Source organism: Limanda limanda, chromosome 7 (assembly GCF_963576545.1).
Source record: "Limanda limanda chromosome 7, fLimLim1.1, whole genome shotgun sequence".
NCBI lineage: Eukaryota > Metazoa > Chordata > Actinopteri > Pleuronectiformes > Pleuronectidae > Limanda > Limanda limanda.
The window spans coordinates 9,394,766-9,408,137 of NC_083642.1; the positions used below are offsets into that span (position 1 = coordinate 9,394,766).

The window sequence follows — 13,372 nt, forward strand, 5'->3', positions numbered from 1 at the left end:
CGCCGAACTGATGTGCATTGAAACACGGCTCCCACCCGTTGTTGTGAATGGGAGAACAGCATTGGGTGGATGGAGACAGAAGGACTTTTTTACCCAATTTAATGTCTTAATACAAACATTCCAAACATTTCTCGTCTCAAGTTTCTCAACAGTGATGAATTGCTTCTTTTATTCTTTTTTATATTATTACAAATCTTAAATCTTAAGGTTTTGAAATGTTGGTCACACAAAACAAGCAACTAGAAGATGAAATATTTCTCTCTGAGTAATTCTGAGGGCAAGTTTTTTAAATAATTTTAGAGATTAAAAATACGAATAAAGAAATGATTGACAGTGAAACTAATCGTTTGCATTGGGTCATTATATCAGTGACATTTGTCAACAGTTGCTTTAAAGTCCAAAGTAAACTGAAAGTAAGATTACATTTTACAGTTTATCTTAGTTTATCTGAGGGTCCTACAATAACTAATGACCAGCGAGGTTTCAGCTGACTCAGATCTGCTTCTCACTTAAAGCCGGAGCTGGAGAAACCTTCATTAGGTGGACCAACAACAACAACATGGAGATAATTACTATCATATATAAATATACATTATGTTATATTATATACTATATTTACTGTACTATTTTGATATACTGTCTAACTATCATATATAAATATATATTATGTTATATTATATACTATATTTACTGTACTATTTTGATATACTGTCTAACAATAACATTACCATCATATTATCAGTACTATAACCATCATCTTGCCACTGCACCTTATCTACCTATTTTTCTTGTGTTTTCTGTTTTATTCTTTCTACCTCAATATTTTTTATTTTATTGTATTGTATTGTATTTTATTGTTTTCAAATATACCGGCCGCTATGACGACTTAATTTCCCTTCGGGGATGAATAAAGTAATCTATCTATCTATGTTTGTGTCTCTGTTTACCTGCCTGCTCCATAAACAGAAGTCGGATTCTGGGTGTTTAGAAATAGCTTCACTAACACAAGTGTTGATATCTTTCTCCAGGTATTTTGCACTAAGCTCACAGAGGCTGGAATCCCTCAGGATGTCATTACAGGGATCTTCTCCAACATCTCCTCCATCTACTGCTTCCACGACAAGTTCCTGCTGCCCGAGCTCAAGACGCGGATCACAGGAGAGTGGTAAGGACGAAGCTTTCCCAGTCAGTGTGATGTTATTCAACAGATGGTTTTGGCTCAGTTACTGGTCAGTTGGGCCCGTTGCTGTTGGCTGAATCTCTCAGACAGCTGGCAGCAGCGGGGGGGGCATCTGCTGTCAGGTTGTGTGTTTGGTGTGTGTCAGCGTCGCCGATTGAGGGCGTTTTCTGTCTCTTTTTCCCACTAAGCCGGGTATTTGCCCACAGTGTGTGTAATCTTGCCAGCGTCAGCCGCCCTTGGTAGATAATGACTCCTCTGGAGGCCCGTGTTTAGGGAAATCACCTGTTATTTTCAGGAACTCATTAAAATGCATCAGCTCCGATTGGAGAAAAAGAAGAAAAGTGCACCATGGGAAGAAAGTTCATAAGAGGGATTAATTTGTGCAAATGTGATGAGATTGGTCTCATCTTTTATGAGCCGGCTTTAGTTTCCTGCTTAGAAAGTAAAGATGTAATTGAAACCACCTGAAGGAAACTTTTATTTACCAGCCACACACTGCAAGGAGATCTTATCTCCCAGGATGCACTGGGGATTTTCCCTAAAGTTTCACACTTGCAGTATTCGCATCTTTGTATCGACAAGTAACTTCATTTCAACAAAATAGAAAATCCTACTTCTTCTTCTCATGAGACAGAATCAAAATACCCCGTTGTTGATGTTGTTGTTTGTTTGTGTTTGCTGCAGGGACTCGAACCCTCGTATTGGAGACATCCTCCAGAAGCTGGCTCCGTTTATGAAGATGTATGGAGAGTATGTGAAGAACTTCGACCGGGCGATGGACCTGGTTAACACCTGGACGCAGCGCTCTTCACAGTTCAAGAGTGTTGTCCAGAACATACAGGTATATATATACTCCTGCTTCTCCAGAGTTTTCTGTCCAGCGAGCATTCTGTTCATCTTCCTAATCTCTTATTTTTTTGTGGTTAATCAGTTCAAATAACCCCTAACCCTTTTGTTTTTGTGTTGGGAACATCAGAAACAGGATGTGTGTGGGAACCTGACGCTGCAGCACCACATGCTGGAACCAGTCCAAAGGATTCCTCGCTACGAGCTGCTGCTCAAAGACTACCTGAAGAAACTGCCCGACGACGCCCTCGACCGGAAAGACGCAGAGAGTGAGACACTCAACCTGCTGTTTTCACTGCAACACACAAACACACTTGAATACAGCGTTCAGAGAAGTCTTCCCACTCCCAGTCCAACCTTAGGTCGGGTGTCCCCACCCATGGTGCAGTCCACTGCTCAGTACTGACTGAATATTTTGATGTACTCACAGTACTTTTATACAAAGTTTGACTGAATACAAAATCTGACAGTAATATATTTACTCCTCCAGCCTACAATTTGCAACAGTATTTTATATTGAATTGTTTTAGTGTTTAAAACTGTAGTATTCCTTTTAGATTTTGAAATAAAATGTAAAAATTGTAATAAAAATACATCGCTAGCTGAAAAACCCTGTTAACAAGAACAGAACAACCTTTTCTAGATGAGAGTGATGAGGAGGGGAGAGTTCATGAACTTGGTTGAACTACATTTCTAAAGCTAACGTCGAAGCGCTACCATTCAGCTAAACCCTTGACAATAATTAGATGTGGCATGAACACAAAGAGGTCAACAGAAAGACCTGAGAGAGGGTGAACCGATGCAGAGCCGCATTCCAAAGAGCAGTGATGGAGCGGAGACGCGTCCACTTGAGTTGATAATGAACATGTGTGTTACATGACTCCATGACTGTACAAGGGCAGGAAGAGAAGGTGGAAGGGAACTGCTGCTCTTTGAAATCGGATTATCTGAGTTGGTATCTGTTCTCCCGGCAAACGGCCACTTTACCCCCGACTGTGTCAAACCTCTCCAGTTGTTGGGAAAAACAAAATTCAGGAGCATGGAGCAGGTGAACGTAACCTTGTGTGGGAACAGTAACTGTAACTCCACTGGGAGTCAGATGTTGAGATGTTGTGATTCTATGATATCGTCCCATTTTGCACAGACACATGTGCAATGTCACGTGCTGCAGATTAAACAGAGATTAAATCAGAATCCTGAAACTATTCGCAGTGCTTTTAAGGACGTGTTTGATTTCTCCCCTGGCTCCTCCCACACAGTATATTTAGAAAATACCACGTGCAGAGAAGATGCTAAGTGGAGGCAAACAGTTGTGTGAAGGTTTGATGACGCAATGTGTGACGTCATCTCAACCAAACTTTTAACCTTGCTTTTATTTTCCTTCAGTTAATATCACTCACTGCACACTCTTCTTTATAATCTCTCTGATGACATAGTTTTATAAATGTGCTTTTACTGGGCTTGTGGTCTGAACTTTAGTTTTATATATTAAAGTCACCTTATAATACAAATATATACAATTGCATTCTTCCCCATTTTTTTTAATTAAAACATTCATACCATTATTTTATTTTATTTCTTTTGAAATAATAATAATAAGTATTGTCGGACCGACAGTTAAATATTTATTATCATTATCAGTAAACTGGTTCCCTTGCTTCAGTGATGCTCTGGTTAATTTAGCCATCGATTTTGGATGCAGGTCCTTCACCAGCCTCCCGGGTCACAGTTGTTAGTTTGTCCCCTGTTGGACGAGCACATTTCACCCTGATGCTTTAAATAGACCTTTGTGCTGTGTGTGTACTTTCATCCTCTGCCTCATGACACTCCTCATGTTGATGTCCGACCTTTCATGCCCACAAATGAAATTAATGGAGTTTGGAGTCCAGGGGAAAATGGGGGGGGGGGGTTTCTCACCCTGCTCCGGTTGGAAATCAGTTTTATCGCAATTGTCACGGCCTCATTTTCCCAGAGTGTGTGTCACTGATGTTAATGTAGGCCTCCATTAAAGTGGCTGATTCAGGTGTTTTCTACTGGGCTGAAATCCAGCTAATGCACCAAGGCTGTTTAATGTGAAGAGTTTGCACTTTTGGTGCATTCTGATCATGTGAAGGTCGGTTTTACTCAAACATCATCTCATCTGTGTTTGTTTTGTGTTACAGAGGCGGTGGAGCTGATCTCTACAGCAGCCAACCACTCCAATGCAGCAATCAGGAAAATGGTGAGACTCTCTTTAACACGTCGCTTCTCTTTTCTTTCTTTTTCGTGTTGTCTCGTTTCAACACTCTGTCGCGTTGAGCTTTGTAAAAAAAAAAACAGCCGCGTCAACCAGCCAATCAGAGAGCTGCTGAAGCCCCACTGTCTGTCAGCAACATCTTAAGTGTTTGTCTGATGGAGTGAACGAGTTGAATCAGCACAGACAGGAAGTTACCGTTTCCTGCCTCGGGTTTCTCAGCTTGCGGAAGCCGGACTGACTTTCTTGAACGCTCATCCACCTCATCTCTTTCTTCTGTCTGGCCGAGATAATGCTTCTCACATCCTTTAAACGATTTAGGTTCACGTTTATGAATCAATAAAGAAATAGTAGAAGGACACAAAGGAGTGCGTACCTCAGTCGAGGCCTAAGAGTCCCCTTATGAAACCACATGCAAAGTCACTACATCTGGATTTTTACTTCGATCTGCACCGAATTGCACACACTCATAAATTATAGTTTCCTTGATGTGTCTGATTTTGAATAACTCTCTGGGAAATCTAGGAAATGTTGAATTGCCACCTGATCCAAATGTGGTTGTAACAAGTCCAGTAGTTTTTGCGTAATCTGGCTACCATACAAATTGAAATGAGATGATAATACCACAAGTGAGTGGAAGCCTTTGCTAATAATAAAATGACTCCATCTGCTGGCGTGTGGCTCACAGCTCTGTCTCGGTCTTCTCGCTCTCTGGCGTGTTTCCTCATCATCCTGTGGCCTGGTGTTTTCAGGAGAAGATGAACAAGCTCCTGGAGGTTTACGAGCGGCTCGGGGGGGAGGAGGACATCGTTAACCCCGCCAACGAGCTCATCAAAGAAGGACATATCAAGAAGATGTCGGCCAAAAACGGAACGGCACAAGACCGATACCTCTACTTGGTGAGAGGGCTGAAGTGTTTTAATTAGAGAGATAGGAGAGCTGGAGTGTGTCTGTCTGTTTCCATGTTGTTACCTGCACTGTTCATCATCTGCATTGTTTCTGCTCCAGTTCAACAACATGGTGCTGTACTGCGTGCCTAAACTCCGATTGATGGGACAGAAGTTCAGTGTCAGAGAGAGGATTGACATCGCCGGCATGGAGGTGCAGTGCTCATGTCCTTCTTTCTTTTCTAATTTTATTTTTCCTGTTAGTGTGAAAACTAAATGACCTCTGCCTCTCATCCTCAGGTTCAGGAGAATATGAAGCAGAACCTTCCTCACACCTTCGCCATCATCGGCAAGCAGCGCTCACTGGAGCTGCAAGCCAGGTAAAGATGACTCGTGGAAATATGTATATTATGTATCCATCCATTATTTATACTGCTGATGCTTTGTGGTGGAGCCGATCCCAGCTGGCATCGGGCAAGAGGCGGAGTGCACCCTGGACGGGTCACTGGTTTATCACAGGGCCGATATCCACACACAAACAACCATTCACTATCGTATAAAATTTAGATTCTCCAATTAACCTAACCCCAATCTACATGAATTAGGAAAAAAACAGTAAATATTGAAATAATTAAAGAACCTATTATGAATATGTTTGTTTTTTTTCATTTTGATGTAGATGTTTATTTAATCACTTGGACTCAAATATGATCTGATTCGATTATCAAGGTTTACGGTGGCCAGATACGAGTCTGGAAAATGTTGTATGAAGACTGCACTGCACTGATTGTTGGAGGCAAACAACCACAGGGCTAATTCTAGTTTATTTTATAATGTTCTGCTTATTTAATATCTAACACCCTTGGGCTCCGTACAGGCTTATTTTAATGTGGGGTTACGTCTGACAAAATCATTTCATCTCATTTTATTTGCTTTACAGGACAGCTGAAGAGAAGGAAGATTGGATTCAGGCAAGGATCTCACACACACACACACACACACACACACACACAAATACATACAGTGCACCCACACACAGTCTGTCTCTCGTGCAGCTTTTAGAGCCTGAGCCTTCAATAGTTCTAGTTTGTAAAAGAATGGAATTAGCACACACACAAAAAAAACTGTCCCCACACTCATTCAGTGTGTCAGGGAATTATATTTCCTAATAAAGCTCCTCATTATTGTGCATTTAGCCCATTACAGCAGAGTAAAGCTGATAAACCATTTTCACCAGCTGGAAACGTGGGCGGGCGTGTTGCAAAGCGCCTGAGAGCTTTTCTTTGTGTGTTCAGTCTGTAAGATAAGAGAGGGATGGAAATGAGTATAACCTAAGAGTCGAATTGAAACTCAAAAGAGAATAAACAGACAGGTCTCCGGACTTTGGCGTTTAGGTCGTAGCAGAAGGACCATGATGCTTTGAGAGCTGTGATGTCATCGCTCTTGTAATTCGTTTAGTGCATTTTTTTCAATAAAGCGACGTCCAACTTTCTTTGGTCTCTTCTGTTTCACTTCAGTAAATCCTTTTAAGTGGAGAAACAGAATCTGTGGGACACTCAACACAAGATCAAACATTGTTACGTCACAAGCACAGAAAGAATGAATACACATAGATGCCATTGTGTGTCTGATCAATAACCCGTCTCTTCTCTTTGTTTTCTTCCTCCCTTTTCTCCGTGATCTCCTCTCCTCTTCGTCTCCTTCCACTCGTAGGTGATCCTGGCCACGATCGAGAGGCACAAGCAGAACAGCGAGACGTTCAACAAAGCTTTCAACAGCTCCTTCTCTCGAGAGGACGACCACCTCCCTGACTCACCGGTCAGTCACCCAGTTCCCTGATCCCTCAGTTTGTGGCTCATCCTCTGAGATGAATCACGGGAAGCTAGTGGCTAATGAGTTTGTCATAATGCTCTGGTCTTTGTCTGCTTGAGCAACCGTCCATCTAGGGACGTGCTAGTATCATACACACAACACACACACACCTTATGAAGCCTTTTCCTTTGTGTTCAAACCCGACAGTCACACACGTAGCGTCTGCGAGTCTCTTCTCCCAGAACTCTCTCATGACCTAATAGGGAAAGTCAGAGTATATACAAAAGTCTTATGGATCTGGTTTGACCCACTTTGTGCTGACCAGAGCTGGACGCCGTCCAAGTAACTCGACACAAGCCAGAGGAAAAGATGAAACAGGTCAAGACTGACACCTAGTGGTGAAGACGTCTGACTGCAGGAGGACGCTGACGTCTCCAGTAAATGTAATCTTTGTTGGTTCTGCTCCTCAGGGTCCCTGGTGCAACCAATCCATGGACTCGGACAGTGAACGACTGCACGAGAGGGTAAGATACTAATAACATCTACTGTCCCCAGGTGTGTTGGTGGTACTTGAAGGAGTGCTGGTTTAGAAAGTGTGAGCGCCGTTTCTAAAGACGTTTTCTGAAAACTCCCGAAAATTATACATATGAAGACCGCAGCTGGAGATGGTCTGGGTCAGGTGCGTTCACGACAACAGGAAAATGTCTGGAACATTCAGACGAGCATTGGCGCCAGGTGAGAGCAGCAGGAGAACAGCTCATAAATATTGTCAGCAGCACATAGACTTTGGCCCTTATCCCCAAAAGCTTGTTGTCTTTCCAAGTTGACATCTTGGTCTTCTAGTCGTACGGCTCCTCTTTTTCATCCTGTGCTATTTTATGCTACAAAACCAAGGGGAAACGTCATGATTGAAGGATGAGACTGACCTTCGCCATAATCCTTCTACAGTGACTCTATTCCCTGATTGCCACTGGCTCTAAATGGTCAAGATGGTGGCCTTTGGGATATTCCGGCCTAATTTCTGGATAGTGGGATGAAGTGGGCACACGTGGTCCATCTTTATACACAGTCTATGGCGTGCATAGGTGTCTTAATGAACTTAAAATAGCTCAACTGCAAATTCAACTAAGCGTCTGTCCTTATTTAAAGTACACCTACTCTTAATAACATTAAAAAGGAAAAATATATCTATGTAACTGTATCTAAAAACATCTGATATTTCTCTGTAGAGATAATGAGTTGTTAGTATTTTTTATGTTCTTTTCTCTGGTTATTCTCAGGTTCATTGATCTCAAGCTTAAGGATTGTGGTGACAATAATAACGGCAATCTGTTTCTTTTGTCTAAAAAAACGTTTAGTTCCCATTGACAAACCCACTCCCACTCTCATGTTACCTGTTTAAAAGGAGATGAATTTCACCTTCAGAATAACAACCTGGCAGCCTGCTCTCTCCATCTGTCCCCCGCTCCAGTTGTCTTTCTGAGAAGGATAGTGTGTCTGTGTGGGTGGCCGCCTGCCTGGGCCTTCTCCTGACAAGAAACTTAAGATCCACAGCCAGACAAACAAAGGATGAAGCGTGAAGAGCTGTCAGACATTCCTTCATGTTCAGCTGTGCTTTTTAAAATGACCTGGTTGACGACCTCGACACATGACTCCTGTGTTGTTGTTTTTTATTTCTCCTACAGAAGAGTTCCAGGAAAAAGGACAAAGAGAAGCAAACATGTAAAGGCTGCAACGAGAGCTTCAATTTCACCAAGCGCAAACACCACTGCAAGTCCTGCGGAGCGGTGAGCACACGGAGGGAGATGGATTCAGGCACTGCTTGTTGGAAAACAAGTGGAACGTTTCTTTCAGACATTTTAACCGTTCACAACGGAGCTGCTTCTCAACGCTGTCTCTCTTCTATCCCTTCTTCTTCTGCAGGCCATCTGTGCAAAGTGCTCAAAGACCCTGGACAACAAAACGAGCCGAGTGTGCCCGGAGTGTTTCGAAGCCAGCCTCAGTCTGGAGAATCTCGGCGCCAGTGAACAGAAGAGGAAAGCAGCGCCTGAGGTGAGACACACACTCCGACACAAACAAAACCAAGAACACACACAAAGACTCACACACACGGAGAAAGACTGCACAGCATGTGGATTGTAGTTTATTTTCCTGCCTCCGTTCTGGCCAGTCCAATCCATCTCTCCGTGTACGTCAGTGCTGAAAGTCAACCAGGGTTCAACAGAACCAGATTCCTCTGATGGCAACAAAGAGAAAGTACAGAAGTGTAATAAGTCCAGTGTTTGAATACTGGACTCCCTGTGTGGTCTGGAATCATTGTACACACACACACTCACACACTCTCTCTCTCTATTTGGACACTTGAGAATATACAAACGTTCACATTGAAATATCAACTTATCCCTATTTGACTAATATCATAAAGAGATCTGAGCTTAGGGAGAACCAGTCGTCTCCGCTGACTCGACAGTCTGGCAGCTTCAGGTGTGGCTGTCCACTGTCTGGAGTTCTACACGTATCTGACAGGAGGATACTGTCATATATAATGTTGATAATATAATGTAATTATACTATATAATATATTATAATATAAATATTGCAGTTCATTCAGTTAAAGGTTCAGTGTGTCAGATTAAGGTGAAAGGGAATTAAAATTAAAAATAATCCTAGTGATGTTTTCACTTGTGTGTTTGATCTTGTTTGTACTAATTGTTGTTTTCTTTACTCTTTATATTTAAATACTTTATATTAACATCAGGAGTGGCTCCTGTCTACAGAGGCCGCCATGTTTTTTGTCGGTAGCCCAGACTGGAGAAATTTAACACCTAAAAGTCTGACATGCAATGACATTACACACCACAAGGGGGGGGCTGTGGGTCACAGAGGTGTTGGAGCAGGAGGCAGCTGGAGCTCGAACACCTGTCAATGTACAAATCTGACTGTGTCCTACATCCTGGTTATGTAACAGTGAACACACACTCATCAAATTTAAATCTCCAAAACGTGATTCAGACGGATTTCAATTACACGCTAATTCCAACCAATACTTAGAATAATGATTAACGCCAACACCTTTAAAAACAAAAGTAAGAAATGTAATTTATTAGATAAGACGAGATGAAACTTTATTTATCCACAACCCGGGGAAATTCATGTGTTACAGCAGCAGACAAGTTAGAATGAGGAAGACAAGGGAATAAATGAAATATAATATAAAAAGTCTATAAAAGAAAATATATAAAAGAAAAAAGGAATGTAAAAGTGTATTTGTGCAAAAGTATATATACATATTGAGATATTGAGGTAGACGTGTCCTTATATGTGCTGATTAGACCGGTCCTAGGTATATAGGCAGATATGATATACAAAAAGAATATGTGTATAGAATATTATATATATGGATATAAATTCACGATAGTAAACTAAAAACAGTGTATTTTATATAGTACAACTAAAGAAAGTTGTTTATGAATATATAGGTATAAAATAAAAATATTTGATCTGCTCTGTGTTTTTCTTTTATCTCAGTTGGAACAGTTTTCTGTGTATTTCATTTAACATCATATGGACTCTCATTAATTTATGTAAATGTCTATATTATTGTATCTTTTCAGAGACAGTCATCTCTAACGGGGGAGAACTGTTTAATGAGCGGCCACCTCCAAGTGCAGGAGAAAGGGAAGAGCTGGAACAAGATGTGGGTGGCTGTTACCAAGGCTGAGCCACTGGTGCTGTACTTGCAGAGCAGTGGGCAGGTAAGAGTTAAACACAAACACAAACACATACTAATATATAGTCAAAGGGGACAATAAACATTGCAAAAGTTCATCCTCATGAATCTGCTGCACCAACCGGGACTTTTCCTATACATCCTGTGAGCCTCCTCCTCTTGAAGTAGGAAATCTGTGCAGTACAGCCACAGAGCACATCCCTGAGTGTGTGTGTGTGTGTCTGTGTGTAAATCAGATCTGCTCAATCCTGCCTGTGCCGGGTCTGTCTGTGCTCTGTAGATTTGGGCCAGGGGGATTTGGTTGTCCTGGATGTGACCTCAGGTATAGCCTCTGTGTGTCTGTGCACAGGCTTTAGTTCGCACCGACCAGATGAGGCAACGTTACCGTAATTCCATGAAATCTTAGGTTTGCATGTTTACAACTACATCTGCTCCGCTCATCCTGAGGAGGTGCAAAGATTGAGCGGTTTACACGATTGCTTGAAATAAAATAATAATAAAAAAAAGGATTTCCCAGAGCAATCATGTTTGGAAAGCTTTCCCCGAGAGGCCATCATTCATATCATAGTGGACGGCACAGAAGGGAAGTCAGGCTGTTAAAGCCGCCCCGGGTTTCATTTCCAAGACTAATATCCCAATCCCACTGCAGAAAGCTGCCATTCCAAAGATTAGGATTAATGGGAGTTGGATGAGCATTTCCTGATTATACAGAAAGGAAGAGGGGGAAGGGAGGACAGGGTTTATTGTACATGCCGGACGGAATTTATTCTCGTGCAACTGAAATGACAAGCTGTTGCTTTATTGTTCAAGGCAAAATCAATTTTAAATACCACGAGATGATTCTGATTTGTAGATAAAATATGAAAAAGATAGAAAGTCCATTGATCCCACGTTGGGGAAATTCAACCACTACGGCAACAGAGAACATGTGATTGTTTTAAACAGAATAAAAATAGGCTACAATACTGAAAGAAAAAGGAAAATGAAAGAAAATGCATTGAATAGACTTATACGGAATATGTATACATTATGGGTAGAGAACAGTACTTGAGTAAAGTGCAGCGGCACAGGATGATTGCACGAGGATGTAAAACTGTATGATCTATAAGGAGATAATGAACTAAGCCTGTGTGTTTGTAGGATTCTAAAGGAGCACGGGCAGTGCCTCTCCCCGGGTTCGAGGTGAGCGCGTCGCCGCCATCGGCAGCAGAGAAGTCCGAGGGGAAACACGCGGTCCGGCTCACTCACGCGCAGCAGACTTTGCTCCTAAGTGCCCAAGATGCAGAAGTTCAGGCCAAGTGGATCGACGTCCTCTCCAGAGCTGCACGCGGAGAATCGCCCACGGATTCGTCGAGCAGCGTGACGGAACACAGGAAGAGCCAGTAGTGGCCCAAAGGAGCCAAAGGACTCGTGCCCACTCCTTCCCTCCTCCCTCCCTCTCCTGTGTATAGAGCACACATTACTTGAATTCACTTTACCTTGGCACTTTTTTGTTTTGTTTTTGTTTTGTTTTTGTTTTGTTTTGTTTTTGTTTTGTTTTGTTTTGTTTTGTTTTTGTTTTGTTTTTGTTTTGTTTTTGTTTTGTTTTTGTTTTTGTTTTGTTTTTGTTTTGTTTTTGTTTTGTTTTTGTTTTGAAAGGACCACTCGATCCTTCCCATGCCACTTCAATCTTACTTTCATCATCACACAGCTACTTCCTCCTCTCTTTCCATCTTTCCCACCCGGACAAACAAACGAATAGAAGGACTGTGTTATCGTGCCGCCGACACCACTGTACGCACACGTATGTGTCGTTAGGATATTTTATTCCTCTCAGTGTTTTCAGCAGCCGGAGAGGAACTCTGAAGGAGTCATGTTTTATTTGTAATATAGCTGAATAAGGTTCCTGTATGATTTTTTTTAATTAATAATGAAGTTCCTTGTACATGATGCGACTGTGTTGTGAAGCATTAACTCTTCCATTTGTATGTGTGTGCGTGTGCGTGTGTTTGAGTGTGTGTGTGTTTGAGTGTGAGCCCACTCCCATGTTTATTAAGTATTGAATGTTAGTGTAAGAAACCTGCGGCACCTCTCTGTCTCCATCAGTCAGCGTGCGGACACAGTGGCAGCTCAGTGGGTATTGTACAGTATGTAAACTATACATAGTGTGATGCAAGGAAACAAAGAAAAGAAAAGACATTTTAACTTAAAAAAATTAACGTTGATGGATGAAAAGATGTGTAAACTTGTGGCTGGCCACCTGATGCTCCCACTGTCTGCTCCCATCTGACAGACTCTCGCCTTATGCTCTCCTGTCCTTTCACCCGAGTCCCATCGGCCACGTCTCCTGAGACTCGTCCAGAACGGGATCGATTCTGAGCCAGCTTCAGAAAAATACATCAGTAAAATAAACCCTTTCCATGTACTTCTCTCTTTATCGCAGCATAGAATCAAGATTGTCTGCTTCTCCCCCCCCCGTCAGTGATGTGATGGAAACCAAGTACTGTACTGTAAAGCTGTTTAATCTGCCTTGCCCCCCCCTCCCCCCCCTCGGTCCCCCTGCTCCTCTCAGCACCAGCCTTTAAGCAAAAGTAGCAAAAAAAAACTCGTCATTGGATCTTTGTGCATGTAAAATCACTCATATTTATGTACCGTGCTTTGAAATATCGCCCCCTCCCCCCCTCCCCTGCCCCTTTTTTAATGCT

At 42.1% G+C, this 13,372-nt stretch overlaps 1 protein-coding gene across 1 annotated transcript in view; it reads left to right on the forward strand.

Annotated features, from left to right (window-relative positions):
• The window catches only part of fgd (faciogenital dysplasia), a 54,979-nt gene extending 42,811 nt beyond the window's left edge, over positions 1 to 12,168 (forward strand). Inside the window, exons 6-19 of the mRNA XM_061075090.1 lie at positions 1,029 to 1,165; positions 1,865 to 2,021; positions 2,157 to 2,295; positions 4,189 to 4,247; positions 5,012 to 5,158; positions 5,268 to 5,360; positions 5,447 to 5,526; positions 6,087 to 6,117; positions 6,860 to 6,964; positions 7,429 to 7,482; positions 8,644 to 8,745; positions 8,882 to 9,010; positions 10,573 to 10,713; positions 11,829 to 12,168. Of these exons, the coding sequence (XP_060931073.1) occupies positions 1,029 to 1,165; positions 1,865 to 2,021; positions 2,157 to 2,295; positions 4,189 to 4,247; positions 5,012 to 5,158; positions 5,268 to 5,360; positions 5,447 to 5,526; positions 6,087 to 6,117; positions 6,860 to 6,964; positions 7,429 to 7,482; positions 8,644 to 8,745; positions 8,882 to 9,010; positions 10,573 to 10,713; positions 11,829 to 12,074 (1,620 nt within the window). The 3' untranslated portion in view covers positions 12,075 to 12,168. The remainder of the gene's footprint in view (positions 1 to 1,028; positions 1,166 to 1,864; positions 2,022 to 2,156; positions 2,296 to 4,188; positions 4,248 to 5,011; positions 5,159 to 5,267; positions 5,361 to 5,446; positions 5,527 to 6,086; positions 6,118 to 6,859; positions 6,965 to 7,428; positions 7,483 to 8,643; positions 8,746 to 8,881; positions 9,011 to 10,572; positions 10,714 to 11,828) is intronic.
• Positions 12,169 to 13,372: the final 1,204 nt, after the last annotated feature.